Here is a 16,095-nt window from a genome sequence, read left to right as displayed (position 1 = left end):
TTATTATTCCGGCCTTCACCAAGTCCAGAATAATGGCGGTGATAGATGGCAACACATGTGCATCTTTACAGTCCACAAACAGGCACCAGTGGAGCTAAGTGAGGGAGCAGCGCAGCAGTAATTCGGGTTTCAGCTGTGCAGAGGAGGAAAAAAAAAAGGGAAAAAAACTGAACTGTTTCCCAGCCATAATAACAGATGTAAATACAGCAAATTGTTAAGAGGGCATACGCACCATTTCATCAAGTTTTATCACCGTGGCGTTCTGTAGTGACTTGATAAGTCTTATTTGAAATCAGGTGAGGAGGTGAGTCTCGCCAGTGACCTCCCACGTAACGAAAAGCATGCTGTTAATATTGCTGGTGCTCCAGACGCTCACCCTGACAAATCTGCCAACAGATACACAGCCGCTGCTCCCAGTCACAGGCCATTTACAAACAAACTGGGAAAACTATTACCATGTCGTGCAAGATCCCATTCGGAGACAGACGAGTAGAGAGCCCCGAAATTACCATTTGTGTCCATAATCATTGTGAATTTTTTGAAGAGAATAACAGGCTTTGAACTGAAACAGGAGCTTTCACTCGGGTCAACGTATAATGAGGAATGTCAAAACCTCCCGAATCACCATGAGAGTGGCCTTTCAGTTTGTACACCTCTGTTAGTAAAACTAAAATCACAAGTGTATGATATTATTTATTTAATACTGCGGAAATTAAAAAACAATGCAGCCTATCGCTCTCCCGGATTAAGGTCGTTAACGCTTCTGATGGATACCCCCGGTACTTACACTAAGAGAAAATGACCACTGGTGTTCAAAGAGAACTGGATACAGCGCTGGCTGTGTCGGCGCACTGTTCCTTTCTATGAAAGGTGCTCAGCGCGGTTCAGCAGAAAAAAAGTTTTCATTCCGAGTATAATAATACACGGATGTTCCTTCGATCCTCCACGTATTGGGCCCATAGAGCTAGCACATTGGCGCTTCCTTTAACCCCGTCTTTAAACCCTCTAGGCTTGGTTGATTGGCTCATTTTAGAACTTTTAGGATGAATAGACTTGAATAAAATCTTGTTTGAGTCACCGAAAAAAGAAAACGCTGCAATGGCATCACGTGACGGAGCCAGGAAACATCATTCCACCGTTCGGCCTGAGGTGTTACATTTACTTCAAAGCCCGCCGTTCTTCCTGGGGGTTTGAATATGACCCAGATGTCAAGTGTAACCTTGTATAACCAAGTAACCGTGTTATTTTTACAGTATTTTACTGTGGTGATATACTCTGTAAAGCCCATGCTTTGTTCTCATTGTTTGTTACAACAAACATATTGGGGAAAAAAATAGTTCGACAGGAATAGAGAGAAAAAAATACTCTCCAATAATGCATGATGACAAATGGTTCATACATTTTCGCTTGAGTAACCATTCGCACACGTATAAAAGTGATGTATATCATTAACTGTATTAAACATGCAGAAGTGGGTCACTCCAAATTATTTCTCCAGTCCAAATAGTCCCAATCCAGTTGTCTCGGTTACGTCTCCCTCTAAATTGGCACAGCCAACCCAACTGGCGGTTTGGTTGGACGTCGATCAGACCAGAAGTCAGAAATCGGATCCTGAAGAGCGAGGGGGATCCAACAAATCTCAAAACCCAAAGCCAAAGCTGCTGTTGACTTTTCAAATGCAGGTGCGAGACCTCTAAAAAAACAAATTGTGTTTTGTCTCGAGTGTGTCGACACATCACGTCTCTGTCCTCTATTTCTAATGATCTGCGGATAATCATGTGTGTTTTTAGCCAGACGTTGGTTTTGTGAGTCAGATTCAGCAATTCATGTAATTGAGGGTGAAATCAGAGTGATCATATTCAGACCAAAGAATAATTGCAACGGTGTGTTCTTTCTGCAGCACGGGCTTGTTGCTAACAGTAGGGGAATCTCTGTGCATTCAACTTGTATTCAAGATCACACCCGTCCTGCACAAATAGTCCCACAATTCAATATTGTTCAATTCAGTGAAACGTTAAACATCTCGTATCAGTAGGACCAGCTGCTTTACCAAACGGTGTAATCCAGGACCCTTTTTCCTTTTCGGCTGTTTTAAATAGCTAAATATGAAAAAAACTATTTTTTTTACAAATCTAAAATACATGCACGAGAACCGCTCAGTCAATTTAAGACAAACGCAAAATGCCGTAGTCTACATCCTGTATGGCTTTTTCAAAAATGGCATTTACATGCATCGTCCAAAATGCTAACTGCCTGACCTTTAAAACTGGAGCCGTTTGCTCCAATAAGTCACCTCACAGCCCGTCTCTAAGAAGTGTGTGAGGCCGCCTGCTGCCAGATGCGTGCACGTTGGTGTTGGACCTGATATATATTATATTAATGTAGAGGCGCTTTATGTACAATATGCGTCTTGATGTTTCCAAACGCATTGGACCACCTCAACGGGTGGCTCTGGGGAGGTTCTGAGATGAAAGGTAATACAGTAAATCCTTAGTGGAAACATCACTTCTCTTTTTGAAAAAAATAAAATACTAAAACACAAGAACTACAGTATAATGGCTATAAAATGTGAACCAAAAACCTCTGCCTTGCAGTTTAATTGCCCATTACAATCCCGCTGACTGAGAAAAAAAAAATCATCACAAATTCCATGACGATCTATACACAGACTCTTTAGGATACTATCTATCAGGCCCACACAGACAAACCCTTATTAAAGCAACAAAACGTCCCCAATGGAAGGAATCACAGCGGGACTTTTTAAAAAAAGGTTCCTGTTGATTTGGAGTTTTTTCCAGCTGTTGCAGAATTGCACAAATAATTCGTGATTAGTTATTGTGGCCTACCTGAGTCCTGACTGGACTTGGACTCTGAGAGACTGACGGCAGAGGCGTCTCGGGACTGGTCGATCATGCCGATGTTCACCTTGTGCTTGTAGGGGTCCAAAGCTCCGAGGAGACCCAGTACACGGATAGCCTGTTGGGACACACAGCACACAGTTAGCAAGCGCCCACTGAACGGTGTTTCCTCCACTGTAACACATGTCGAACAGCAGAGAACGCTTCAACAAGGCGTTCAGACTTGGTCATGGTGTCAGCATTTAAAGGAAAAACAGTTACAAAGCGAGATGGCCTCCTAATAGTTCTGGAGCTGTGTTGAAGGAGCATATAGGGCTGTGCTGAATGTCAGGTTTTTATATTATGAGCTCCTATAGAGTGTGGTGTTTTAAAATGAAGATTTGAAGGTATGTTGTCATGTTCTGTTAAGTCATGACCCTAAATAAAACTTTAAAAAACATGTTTTTGTCATTGGGGTTATATAAATGTAGTTGGATTGCTGCTAGACCACCCAGTAGTTTTTTAACCGCTGTGAAAATGTTGTTATTGAAACGCTAAATGTCACCGAATATTCATTGAAGCAGAACATTTAGTTCAGAAGAAAAAAAGAGAAGAAAAAGGGTTGTGAATTTCGTATCTTTTTCCAAAACATTTTTACTTATAGACATTTGCGGTGATTGAAAATGTGTCGATCACACAATATGAAAACACTTATGTGCTCAGTAATCAAATTCTATAAATAGTTTAATACTAACAACATTGGTGTTTGCAAGAGTTTATTTGCAATAAATAGACGTGGAAAAAAAAGACAGATTTGTGCATCTCTGAGTCCCTGCTGGAATCGGTAGTTAGTGCTGTGAATTCAAACTCAACTCAGCTTCTAACTTCTTTCACACAGGAAAAAGAGCCATCTATTTTAAGGTGCTACAAGCTGAACGTAGACAGACTTTCATTGGGGGTGTTCCTTTAATAAAACACGATAACATGCAAAAGTAAGCTAAGACGTGACACAAGTGCTTGCTGTTAAAGTGTTGTAGTTTGTTCCGATGCTGTGGCACAGAGGACATGCAGTCAACCTCGACCAGCAACTACAATTGAATAATGAGCCTAACTGGATTTCAGATGCATTTGATTCTGGATCCAGGGGTGAAAAAAGCCAGAGCCAATGTCCACATGCCACACAACACACACATTGACCACACACATGTAATAGGCAAGGGAAGAAACTTTGGCAATTATCACTTACATCACAACTCAAGTCCAATACAAACTATGGAAACTATGTGCACAGCCTCATAGTGTCTGCATACACGTGATTATAATTTACCAGTCAAGTCAATACAACTAAACAGACCTGTATTTGTTCTATAGATGTGGACAGGTAGGGTTTCTGGCTTCATGGTGACTCACTGAACAACAGAGTTTTGGGTTCACATTGCTCCTGGGGCAACTGTGGGGGAAAATGGGACCAGAAGTGGCATACCTCTCTCCTGATGCCCTGGTTTTGTTCTGTCTTGAGGAAGTTGAGCAGCACATCCAGAAGGGAGGGGTACTTGCGGTAGGGCTCCACCACATAACCTGTACTAGCCACCTGCTGGCCCAGCGTCCACAGCGCCACCTGGTGGAAAGCATACAAAAGATCATGTTTAGCATGCACTCTGCTTCGCATTACTTCACCATCCTTGTACAATTTAAGAAACAATGCTACCGTTACTTTATCTTGATTTTCATGGGATCTCGTTCTACACTTTATTCTTTTTTCAGAGGTATAAAAGAAATTGTCTGCCATTCATCCTGCAATTCAAGCTGCTTTCAGTCCTTGATTGATAAATCGTTGGTTACTAGTTATTAATCAATCCTCTCTGTGTGAGCTTCTGGCACACAATCCTGTTCAAACATGAAATACCTGCCGCACACTGGTTTTTAAAATGCTTTTTTTGAGCGTCTTAAAATGTTTCCAGAAATGACATCGTACTTTGTAAACTGAAGTACGGTTAGACGTGGATTTACTGTACCCAAGAAATACACTTTTTTCAGAACTTGGTAAGAGAAAAAAAATAAACAAATGATTAGAACCAGATGGGGCAGTCACTAATTTTCTTGGCGTACCTGTCGTTTGGCCAGTGAGGAGGAGTCCTGCAGCATGTCCATGATGATTGGAAAAAGCTCGTCCATCCACTTCCTCATCTCCAGCCCACTCACCTGACAAGGTAGGCACAGGTGAAGTGATCAAACCCACACTTCTTAATTCTACGTCAATAATATCCTAAAATCTTAAAAGGGGATGAAATAATTACTTTTTTACTCTAAAATTACATTAGATATAAGTGAACAGTTTCACTCTGAATACATCAAACTATAGTCCTTATGGGTAGAATTCTGAGAAATGGTTTGAATATTCTGATGCGTTTGTCTGTGTGCTGCTTTGACATCTAATTTGGGTCGGATTCAACAGGGGAGAGGAGTGTTTTGCTGCAACATTTCCTCATCTCTTGTGGTCATTAATCAAACATTTTCCAATTCTACACATAGTGGCTAAAAACTTACAAAAGCATGCAAGTTGGCTTGGCTTTAAATGGCTGTGGTCTGTATTCCATACTTTTTTTGTGTCTCCCTGTGTTGAGCTTCTCAACTGTGAACACATGGTCTACCTGAGCATCTCCTCCACTCTGTCTGTCTGTCGGAGTCTGCCTGCCTGTAATCGTGCTTTCCTGACTCTTCTGTAGGGACAATCGAATCACCTGGGCGAGGGTGGAACAATGCACAGATCCATGGGCGGAGACCTACCCTGAACTTTCCACCTCAGAAAAGGACAAGCTCAGAAATGCTTGCATTACAACTGTGTCAGTGAGCAATAATGTGTTTGGGCCTCAGCAGCAGCTGGAGAATTAATATGATACACAGGCTAATAGTGTCCTTTTACAGCTTCAAGAAATAGAAGAACTCGGTATTACCTGGGCCAACTCTCCGATGGTCGCAAGGACACTAATGACCACTCCAGGGTTGGGGTCTGGGTCCTTCAGCTTGAGGATGAGAGCCTGCAAACGTAAAAGGTAACGTGGTCACTTAACACGGTGAACCCAAGCTCTCCTCATCATTTTAATAATATGGGAAAAAATCTTCAAAGGGCTTCAGAAAATTCAACCATAAAAGAGTCCCCCATAAACTTTGAATTGCACCCCTATAACATTGTCTTTTTTTATTCATTATTTTAACCATTCTTCTTTCTCCTCCAAACCTGGCACCAACATGACCCACAACACAACTGTCAACAGACTTTCATGTGTGAAATCGGTACAACCCGTCACAATGGAGAACTTGCAGGTGAAGTACCTTGAGGATGGGCTCCATATACGGCCGTATGAGGCGTGGCGCGTTGGAAACCAGATGCCCAAGCATACGAGCGCTTTGCTCTTTGTTCCTGCCGACGCCACTGTGCTCCAACTCTGTTAGGATCTGCAACAGAAATCAAAGCAGAGTTAAGTGTGGAGGCTACTCATCCATAATGGTGTCGTTAAAAAAAATAAACCTTCACTAGGTCTTATTGAGGAATATTTTGGATGTTTAAACTGTGCACAATATCACAGCCTTTGCTGCCATCTATAGGTGTCCAATTGAATTGACAGACAGTGATATTTTCAACAGAACATTTATGTACATATAGATTTGTACAATGATAAAAATAGAATCTTTGTATTTATTGTTTTTTTTTTGTAACATCCTCATTGGGAATAAGTTCTCAAATAATTTCAAGCACAAAAAAAGTGTATCTCTAATTAAAATATGATTCAAAGTTTGACAAATTTCAAATTTGGAGCATTAGTTTTTGGGAATGAGGGTTTTATCTTGCCCCCTTAAAGACCTGACCGGACCGACTGTAACCCCGACCTGATGTTCACAAAGGAAAACATATGACTTGTGCCACAGCTGTTAAAGCATCTGGCTACTCCATGTGTGCCAGCTGGTGTGCCTCTCCTACCTGGATGAGCATCTTGCGTAGAAAGGGCATGACAAAGGCGGGGTTCATACTGCTGAGGCGTCCGATTGTACAGATGGCCAGCTCCCTGATCTCGAACACCTCGTCGTTCAGTGCAACAAACAGCGCCTGCAAGTTCTCCGCCTGGGCCAGATGAGCATCGAAGCGCTCATCGAGCGATGCCAGCACACAGTATCGAATGTCTGGGTCTGCAGGGGGATGACAAGGACAAGACAATTTGACTCCATCACGCTTAACCTGAAATGCAACATTTCCTATTGGCAAATGCCAATTATTGCATAACTGAGTACAACAAATCCACATCCTCCCCTTGTTATGTTCTTTGAGGTGTTACCTGGGTCAGTGATGCCAACAACTAACAGCTTGCTGAGCACATCTGCGACAACCTGCACAGCTGTCTGGCTGACAACTTGGCCGCTGATCATGTGAATAGAGGGGGTGAGCAGGCGTGAGCAGGTCCGAGCTGCCTCCATCCGGATTTCCTTGTGTTCACTGTTCAGGAAGTGATCGGCACAGTGGCGCACAAACTGGGTAAGGGAGTGTCCTGGAGAAAGAACAGTTAAGAGTCAGAATGATCGGGGAAAGGAAATGTTTGGCATTACAGCTACTTTCTGGTTAGTGTCAGAGGAGAAATACAGGTAATCATAAAGCATGTTCAGTTTTACAGCTCCCATTTCAATTGATTTGGGATTACAGAACTAAACTCGGAACAACAAGTTCCAACAATGCAAGACCGGCTGTCCAGCTATGTTGGCTTGCAGTTTTTTTTTAAATAAAAGCAAACCCATGCAGTCCACCCTGGGGATAAAATAAGAATTTAAAGAATTGTTTTACCCTGGGCTGCTGTATGATCTGTGGTATGCTGCCTCAAAACTCCATGGGTCCAGAATACAACTACTCCAGCCATGTCTGCTATTCACTTAATTATTTCTTACAGACTATGTGCTTCATACCTGATGGTTTATGCCTCCAATTTAAAACCTTGTTTTTGTTTCCAATTCCACAGAGGACTGTGAGTAGGAACCGATGAATCATTTCCATCTGTGATTTTTACTCAAGCTTTAAGACTTTTTTTTAAGGGCTGTAATGTCCATATTTTAAAATCATGATTTTTTTTTTTCTTTCTGACTGAACCAAACAAAGATCACGAGAGTTTGGTGTGTTTGGGGTCTGGACATGTATTTTCAATGTGTTGATTTTCCTTCCTAGTGTTTCTTAAGAAACAGGCATAAAGCAAATGAAACGGCAATCCTGCTATGAAGCTGTGTCCCGTGCAAAGGTCCTTGCCTTCAAACTCAAAGCTGCCCAGTGTCCGCAGGGCAAGAGTGATGCTGCCTACGTCGCTGGCTTCGGGGATGTTTGTGAGGCTTGGCGAGGCCAGCTGGTGAGCCAGGCCTTTGGGCATGCCGGGGTGACGCAGCGGCTTGTGCATCAACACCAGGGAGAGCATCTTCAGCAGGCCGTCCTGGATGTCCTTCTTCAGCTGGGGGATCTGACGGCTCAGGTCATACAGCACCGCCGTCAGGGCCGGACTAAACGAACGGACCAAACAAAACCCAATATCATCACAGTTGTCATCCTAAGACAAGGACAAGGAAGCGTGTTGTGATTATGTTTGTCAACACGTGACACTGTGAACACAACGGAACAAGCCATACGAGACAAAGTCTGGATTTAAACCCAGCCACGTTGGTCGCTCAATCATCCAGAGACACGTGAGACCCGTCTGTCCTACCTGAGGCCCACAGTCAGCATAGGCTCCAGCAGCTCCTTAATGTCGGGTTGGATGCTTGGACCCATGGCTCTGGAAAGCATGCTGATGCAGGTGAACACTGTGGCGTCCACCTGCATGGTCTTCTGCCTCCTGCACACAAGGAGGAAAACACGAGATCATGGCAAGTCTTCCAAAACTGTTTTAGAGCAGGTCTACTAAGGAAGACAGCAATAACTACAAAATCAAACATGACAAAGCAAACAGATCAATATTTCAATATGAAGAAATATAATAAAGCTGCCAGAGCCATCGTGTCTTGTATTAAATTACTGACTTGTGGGCAAAGTCCTTGGGCGGCAGGGCGGCCTTGATGATCTCAAGGATCTTCGTGAGGTATGGCTGGATTTCTACCCTGACTGCCACTACCAGCAGTCCCAGAGCCTGGAAAGCTGCGGTCCTCTCCTTCTCCTTCTTCAGACAGGCCAGCAGGTAACCCATGGTGTCCGACAGGTACTGGTCTGCACAGAGGATGGAAGAACCACGGTGGAAATAGTTAAAGATCGATATGTCTGGTATGGACACAAACGTCAACTGACTGGCGGGAGGGAGGGTAGGGGAGAGGAGAGACTATAAGCAGTTTATCACAACATAGCTCGTTAACATTAGGGCCGAGGTGACAGCAAGGTATTGTTTATGATCTCTTTGCACTTCTTGTCAATAACTCCCAAAAAGCGTGGCAGATATAGCGTCAGGAGAGAAGGCATCAGCTGTGTTATTTCATTAAAAGGTTAAAATGGATCCTGGATCACGTTCAAATATTAACTGGTCCCACCTGTAAAGGTTTGTGACTTAAAGGCAGCCAGGCGTGGAAGCAGGTTGAGAATGGTCATCAGGATGAGAGGGTTTTTACTGGTCTTGTATTTCAGCACCCACCGACACACCTGGACAAAAGCACAAAACAAAAGGTTGTTTCGACTATGATTTACCTGGCACCGTAGCAGCAGCACCTGTTGTTGACATGACACACATACTTGTTTCCTGCAGTGTTTTGGGAGCTTAGAAGCAGTGTTAGATGAAACTCCTAAACTAATATAGAGCAGGAAAAAAAACTAATTTAATTGTTAAACGAAAGCGTATTTCAATTTGGTGTCAATGACACTTTGGACTACTTTTTTCTTAGAGATCACCTTTGCATTCAGTAGGTAATCAAAGACTTAGAAGCCCATTCTCGAGAGCGCAAGTTGATAAAGTCAGCTCAGCCATTGTCTAAGCAATTGTTCTAACAGCCACAGACTAAGGTCATGATGAGCAATCATATCATCCCAAAGTGGACAAAATAACAGCAAACATCAAATCATATGATGCAAAGTCGCCATACATTACGGTCAAAGACACGCCATCATTCAATGAACACGTCTTGAGCATTATTACCTGCAGCGACTTATGGGAGAGAAAAGCTGTGGAAGAGTGGGAAACTGATTTTACCACCTTCAGGTATGATTTTTTTTCTTAGTTTTTGTTGGTATTGAGATGCCACATGAATACAATCAGGTAAAAAAAAGGGTAGCGATGCGAGGGTTGATATGCATTAAAGTGCTTTTGATTTTTAAAAAAAGTAAATACATTCTTAATTGCAATCAGAGCTTCTACCGTTTAACAAGCTTCTCATTTTGTGTTGGGGGCAGTAAAGGTTTAATGAGCCTCATTTTGGCTCAATTATGAGGACAACAAAGTTATTTACTTCCATCACTTGGATTCCTTGTGTAATAAAAAAAAAAAAGCCATGGCATGGTATCCATCACTCCTGAAGCCCACAACGTATCATTTTATCAACAGATTAAAAAAATAACTGTCAGATCAAGCAACTACCGAAACAGCTTTTCTGGGAAAAGGCAGCTCTCTTCGGCGAGACCTACCTGGTCGAATCGTTCCTCCATCAGCTCGCGGCAGTATCGACTCTCCACCAGCGAGCTCTTGGCGGGTGCGGGTGTGGCTCCAAAGCTGAGGAAGCCCTGGGGAGTGCTGTAGCCCAGTAAGCCCAGGAGGGCGTTCGACTGCTGCGGCTGCACAGACTGGAAGCTGGTGAACGGCGTGATGTGTCGGGGCTTGGCTCCGAATCCCATCATCTCTTTGCAGTACTTGTCATGGACCAGCTGCTGCTGCGTGATCTCCTCCATCTCCTCGCGCATGCGCTGTTATAACAAGGCAGTAAGGTGAAGGTTTTGCTTTTGTGGACGCGGGAATGTTCTTCAAAGTGAACACAGCCCTCACCTCTCCCTCCATGCTGCTGATGCGAACCAGCTCGTTCAGGATCAAGAGAGCGCCGTGGACCCTGTCGTCGCGATTCATCCCTTTCTCTTTGGCCAAAGTCTCATCAAAGCCTTTCTCTGCCTCATCGAAGGTTTGCTGTGACAGAAAGGACAAACACTCGGGTTGGCTTTTTACGTGAACATTGGGTTTACACTCTGGCAAACACTAGAAAGGACGTTACTTCGACATAGCGGAAAGTCTTACTTTGTACCACTGGGGTTTCTGCATTTCCTTGGTCTCCCTCTGCGTGGTGAGAATGAGGCAGGCTCGCAGTGCAGCTACAGCACCTTCTCGGATGGCTTGCTTGGGGTCCCACACTGCGTAAAAGATGTTGTCGAAGAAGGGCTGCACTTGCTGAAAGAAGAAGGTTGGTGCGCTCACAGCCAGCTCCCTCAACACCAACACCTGTGGATGACGGGAGAGCATTTTACCCCTGGTCATTAATCTCCTTTGTGTTGGGTTTATTTCTTTCCAGTGTAAAAATATATTATTAAAGAGATCCACAGTTCAATCCTTAGAAGAAAAAATAAAAAGACAATGATGTGATGTCGCACCTTCAAGAATTGTCTTCGATGGGCCTACAACTTCTTTAAAGCAAGCTTGGTAACCAATATCCCTTCTAACTATGCTAATCAAACATCATCTTAAATTTGTACCAAAATATGTTCCCTTTAGCTGCTAGAATGATGTTATCATTCACCATCACACAATCAACTCGAGCAAGGACGATGCGGTAAAGAGTGTGAGAGATTAAAAGTGTCTCAATGAAATTATGCCTCTTAAATAAAAGCACTCCATAAATCTTTTAGTGCAATTATGACCACTCCCATGATTAGCATAAGTGCATTAAAATCAAAGTATGCTTTTATTATCGCTCACATTGTTTTAATCAAGTTATGACTGCGTTGTTGACATACATAGAAAGGGTGTATTCTACCTAAAACCTCACTAAGCAATTGAATAGAAAATGCACTTGTTTTATCAACTTAAGCCACAAAATCTGCCAATGAAGCGGAACAGCATCTAAACTCATCTACCTTAGAAACCCCCCATTTGTCCTGTTAGGCAGGAAACGAACAAATCAAAACTTTACAACTTTGTAGGGTGCTCATAACAGACTGCTAGTTGCGTCAGAGAATAATCACAGACAAACAAGGCCAGAGTGCAAATGTGTCCCAGAAACATTTACTAATCACTCGTATCTACTGAGACAGCGGCTGTTTCAGACAAAAAGAAAGTTGATACCAAAGAAAAAAATCTCTCCAAAAATATTTCACATGTATTGACAGGAAAAACGTCGGGAAGGTAAATAAAGCGATCATTTCCTCCTTTACTAGCAAAATTCAACATGGCCTCCTAAACAGCCACAAGTGTGTTACAAAATAGAACATAATGTGCCTAGAGCTGCTTTACAAAGTAAAAAATGGAAAATGCAACATGACAATTTTGAGTCAAACTGTGCTTAGCCCTCATCCCCACCACACATACTGTAAACACCACAGAGAAGTGGTGGTATTTCAACAACAAACAAACAAGCCCCCGCCATCTTTGAGTCACTTACTGAGGCATGGCGTCTGCCCTCATTTCTGTCTGCTCCCAGCCACTCCAGGGCCCTCTTGACCTCAAACTCCACATACTCGGCAGTAAAGGTGTCCCCTGCCATAGACAAGTGGCCCATGGCTTTGGAGGCCATCTCCATCACCACAGGGTCGCTGGAGGGGAGCAGGTTGCGCAGGTAATTGGCAAAGCGGCTGATCCTGGTGGCATTGCCTCCCTCGACTCCGATCAGACTCACTGGAACAAATGATTGAGTCACATTAATATACTGTTTCAGTGTTTCATACACCTTCATGTGACATGCATCAAGGACAGTCACTTCTCTCTCGAAGATTTCCAACAGACCATAGGCAAATCAAAAGTTGAAAGTAAACTTAAAGTAAATCTGGCATGTCAATGTCTACGGCTTACCGATGGCGAGAATTCCTCCTTTCTTCTCGTTCACATCTGAGCTGGATACCAGCTCGAATATGTGGTGGTTTAACTCATCGTAGAATGTAGTGGCTTCATCTTGGCTTAACTGTAGAATTGCATATTTAAAAAAGCATACTTGGTGACTTGTACATCACTAATCTTCATATCCACTACTAAATTGGTGTAAAAACAGCTCATCACTCTCCAACTCCAGCTGGGCAATCACATCCTCCTGGCAGGTCTCCTGGCAGGTCTCTATTACATGAACACTTTGGTTTTTACCTCTCTGAGTTCTGTGGTCACGTAGTGCTGCAGCTCTTTGGCAGATTTTGCTCTGGTGTCTTCATTTCGATTCTTCAGCCCGCTGACAAACTGTTGCAGCACAGTGGCTGTGCCCAACATGATCACCATCTGGACGTCCTGATCTGCAAAGAAACAAATAATCTAGGATTTAGCGTTACGCCTTCTCCTTTGCTGAACCGTTCTGCCACAAAAAGACAACAAAAAAAAAACAACAAGCTTGAAGACCAAACTTGGAAAGAAAGTATACCTGTCCAGAATTGTTTACACTGGTCAATGTTGTTGTTGTTAGCTGACGTAGCCACTAGATAGCTAGCATAGCTTTAGAAACTCTAGCTGAATCACTCGACAACGTACCAAACATCACACACCACACGAAACATGACCATCTGTACATTGCCAAGAGTTAGTGCAGCACTGACACGCAATGCAATGTGAGGCACGTTACAGGCTAATTCAGAGCCTCATGAGTGTTATCATGCTGGTTTTTGTTTAGCTAACGGTCACTAACGGTTGCTAACGTTAAGCTACCTGCTGCAAAGTGTTAGTTGGTACAACAGTAACGTCGCTTTGAACCACTTACGTGTTCCTGTTTCTGTTATGTGTGTCGGCCACTTAATTCCTATTCAGCTCTTGCAGAATGTCTCTCATTGTACAACCAACTGGCCAGTGCAGGGGAAGTGTTAGCCAAAATATGGCAGCGCTACGTTAACTTGGGCCGTCTCCTCTCTTCCAGAGGGGGTAAGCACGGCGAACTCCACGAGCGCCGTGTTGCGTCCGCTAAACGCATACAGCTCAGACGTCCTTGAGCACATTTACTGTTTTTGGAGAATTTCTGGAACATTTTGTGTCTGAAATACTTTACGCTTGAATTCCAGAGAGGGATACACGGATATATGTTTTTTACGTCAGAAAGACTCGTCAATTGCGACAAACTGTTTCATGCTTATTATGAATCTGTTTGGGAGTATGCACGTTTAAATCGCAATTATTATTTCATATTAAAAGCTATATATGGAGAAAGCCCTCTTAAAACGTGCAGACAGCAGCTCAGTATGGTGATTTGGGAACCAGAGTGTGGCCCAGTTCAAGTGTAATACGGACCATCTTATGAACTATACCGGTAGCTGGAGACCTTGAGCAAGGCACTAAACCCCTGACTGTTGGGGACTGCATGTCTGTGTGTGTGTGTGTGTGTGTGTGTGTGTGTGTGTGTGTGTGTGTGTGTGTGTGTGTGTGTGTGTGTGTGATCAGAACACGGAGCGGCACAGGCCACCTGAGAGTAAGTCAAGACAAGTTTATTTGTAGAGCACATTTCATCAACAAGGCGATTGAAAGTGCTTCACATAAACACATTAAAAGCATTAAAACATAATACAGAAGAAGACAAGATTTAGTCGGAGGTATAGATGATTAAATGGTCAAATTGACCTGCGGGTGAATTTATTTTCAAACCCCCGCAGGTTAATTTGGCCCTGCTATTCATTCTGTGCCTCTATGTTGCATTAAGACCTAAACTTGGACAGGGACACCAATGAGATGAGATGAGATCCACCTCTCAAAGATCACGTCATCCAACAGAACTGAAGGGACTGAAGAAGCTGTGCAACTAATTGAGAGGCACAAATACAACATATAATCAAGCTCAAGTCCAAAGTTTTACTGCTATGAGAAAGGATTCACTGTGTACCATATAGTTCTTATTTCGATGTTTTCTGATTGTAGACATCGATGACAAAACAAAAAGCATAATATAATGCACAGAAAAAAGAAAAATATTACTTTCATAAACAATAACAATGGATATATAAATAACATACTCGAAATCTGACAGATATTTGCAGGTACCTAGTTTAGTTACTGGAATCTGTGTTGTGTAAAGGATTCAGAAAAGGTGAGAATGAATTGAAAGGACATCACCAATCCACATTCATATGTAATGACAATACCAGCCTTGTTATAAGCAACATGTTTAAATTTTACAAGCATGCAAAAAGTGTACAAAATTAAATGGCACTGAGTTTCTGCATAAATATACTAAAAGTATAGCGGTATACACTGTACGGTGTGGTTGATGCACACTTCGCTGTTTCTTTTCTCTTCTTTTTTTCTCTTCACGGTGTAAATAATCTTTAGCCTTAGGGGGGAGACATTGTGTAAACTGAGAGGAACATATTCGATGGAGTGGAGCTCTGATTTATGACATTTATCACAGTGCACACACGCCAATTCGACCCCTTTTGCTTTTAAGTTGTCTCAAATTAGGACCTGAACGTCAAAAGCATTTCCATCATTAAAATGAACCATAATCACCGTCTTCTTTTACCGGTCCATCACAATCATCATTAGCTTAAGGTCATATGGTGTGATGGATGTTTCCTCGTAAGCAAACATGTTCCACTCCGTCAGTGGCTCAGGTGCATGAGTAGTTCCCAAACTGGTCCGGTGGTCCTTTGGGCAGCTCCAGTGAGTCCCATGCAAAAGGGGAAGTATACGCTCACGTTCAAGTTTCAAAATGAATCTATTCCATTGGCCTCATCTGAAGTTACCAAACTCGACTAGCTACTTTCAGGCAAACAAAAAAAAAAAAAGAAGGAAAAAAATCCAATGCGATCCTCAAAGCACAAACACACTCATTAGTCATTTTTGCACTTCACCATGAAAGCAACACCAAAACACATTAGCTTCCTTCCTGAAACAATAATTCTAATGGGAATCCAGCAGGTGACATTCTCACTGTGACCCCGTGGGAAATTAAACTGAATGGTTCACCATCAATGACCAGAGCAGCAGTTCCAATCGAGTCTGATGATGAACCCAACTAACACTGACTGAACCTGCTCCAAACAAGCTTCTAGACCAACACTTAGTGTGAATAACACCATGCAATAAGCATCTGTTTTAAAGTATTCTTGAAATAACCTGTATTTGATCTCTATTTAATTCAGTCCAAGAGTATTAGAAGC

At 42.8% G+C, this 16,095-nt stretch overlaps 1 protein-coding gene across 4 annotated transcripts in view; it reads right to left on the bottom strand.

Moving 5' to 3' along the window:
• The window catches only part of mtor (mechanistic target of rapamycin kinase), a 76,659-nt gene extending 62,779 nt beyond the window's left edge, over nucleotides 1-13,880 (bottom strand). For 2 of the 4 annotated variants that reach the window (XM_068596974.1, XM_068596975.1), the window contains exons 1-19: nucleotides 13,713-13,880; nucleotides 13,112-13,254; nucleotides 12,827-12,935; nucleotides 12,420-12,652; nucleotides 11,063-11,263; nucleotides 10,820-10,954; nucleotides 10,465-10,740; nucleotides 9,381-9,489; nucleotides 8,883-9,066; nucleotides 8,570-8,698; nucleotides 8,122-8,366; nucleotides 7,169-7,378; nucleotides 6,817-7,022; nucleotides 6,171-6,293; nucleotides 5,792-5,875; nucleotides 5,489-5,578; nucleotides 4,947-5,039; nucleotides 4,321-4,455; nucleotides 2,847-2,976 (exon numbers count right to left, since the gene is read on the bottom strand). In XM_068596974.1, the coding sequence (XP_068453075.1) occupies nucleotides 2,847-2,976; nucleotides 4,321-4,455; nucleotides 4,947-5,039; nucleotides 5,489-5,578; nucleotides 5,792-5,875; nucleotides 6,171-6,293; nucleotides 6,817-7,022; nucleotides 7,169-7,378; nucleotides 8,122-8,366; nucleotides 8,570-8,698; nucleotides 8,883-9,066; nucleotides 9,381-9,489; nucleotides 10,465-10,740; nucleotides 10,820-10,954; nucleotides 11,063-11,263; nucleotides 12,420-12,652; nucleotides 12,827-12,935; nucleotides 13,112-13,240 (2,821 nt within the window). In that variant the 5' untranslated portion in view covers nucleotides 13,241-13,254; nucleotides 13,713-13,880. The remainder of the gene's footprint in view (nucleotides 1-2,846; nucleotides 2,977-4,320; nucleotides 4,456-4,946; nucleotides 5,040-5,488; nucleotides 5,579-5,791; nucleotides 5,876-6,170; nucleotides 6,294-6,816; nucleotides 7,023-7,168; nucleotides 7,379-8,121; nucleotides 8,367-8,569; nucleotides 8,699-8,882; nucleotides 9,067-9,380; nucleotides 9,490-10,464; nucleotides 10,741-10,819; nucleotides 10,955-11,062; nucleotides 11,264-12,419; nucleotides 12,653-12,826; nucleotides 12,936-13,111; nucleotides 13,255-13,712) is intronic. The other 2 variants (XM_068596976.1, XM_068596977.1) reach the window with 1 other exon arrangement.
• Nucleotides 13,881-16,095: the final 2,215 nt, after the last annotated feature.

This window comes from Clinocottus analis, unplaced genomic scaffold (assembly GCF_023055335.1).
Source record: "Clinocottus analis isolate CAN_PGR_092001 unplaced genomic scaffold, fCliAna1.0.p SCAF_4, whole genome shotgun sequence".
Taxonomy (NCBI): domain Eukaryota; kingdom Metazoa; phylum Chordata; class Actinopteri; order Perciformes; family Cottidae; genus Clinocottus; species Clinocottus analis.
The sequence above is the reverse complement of the archived record's forward strand: the minus strand, read 5'-3'. Positions and strand labels throughout refer to the sequence as shown.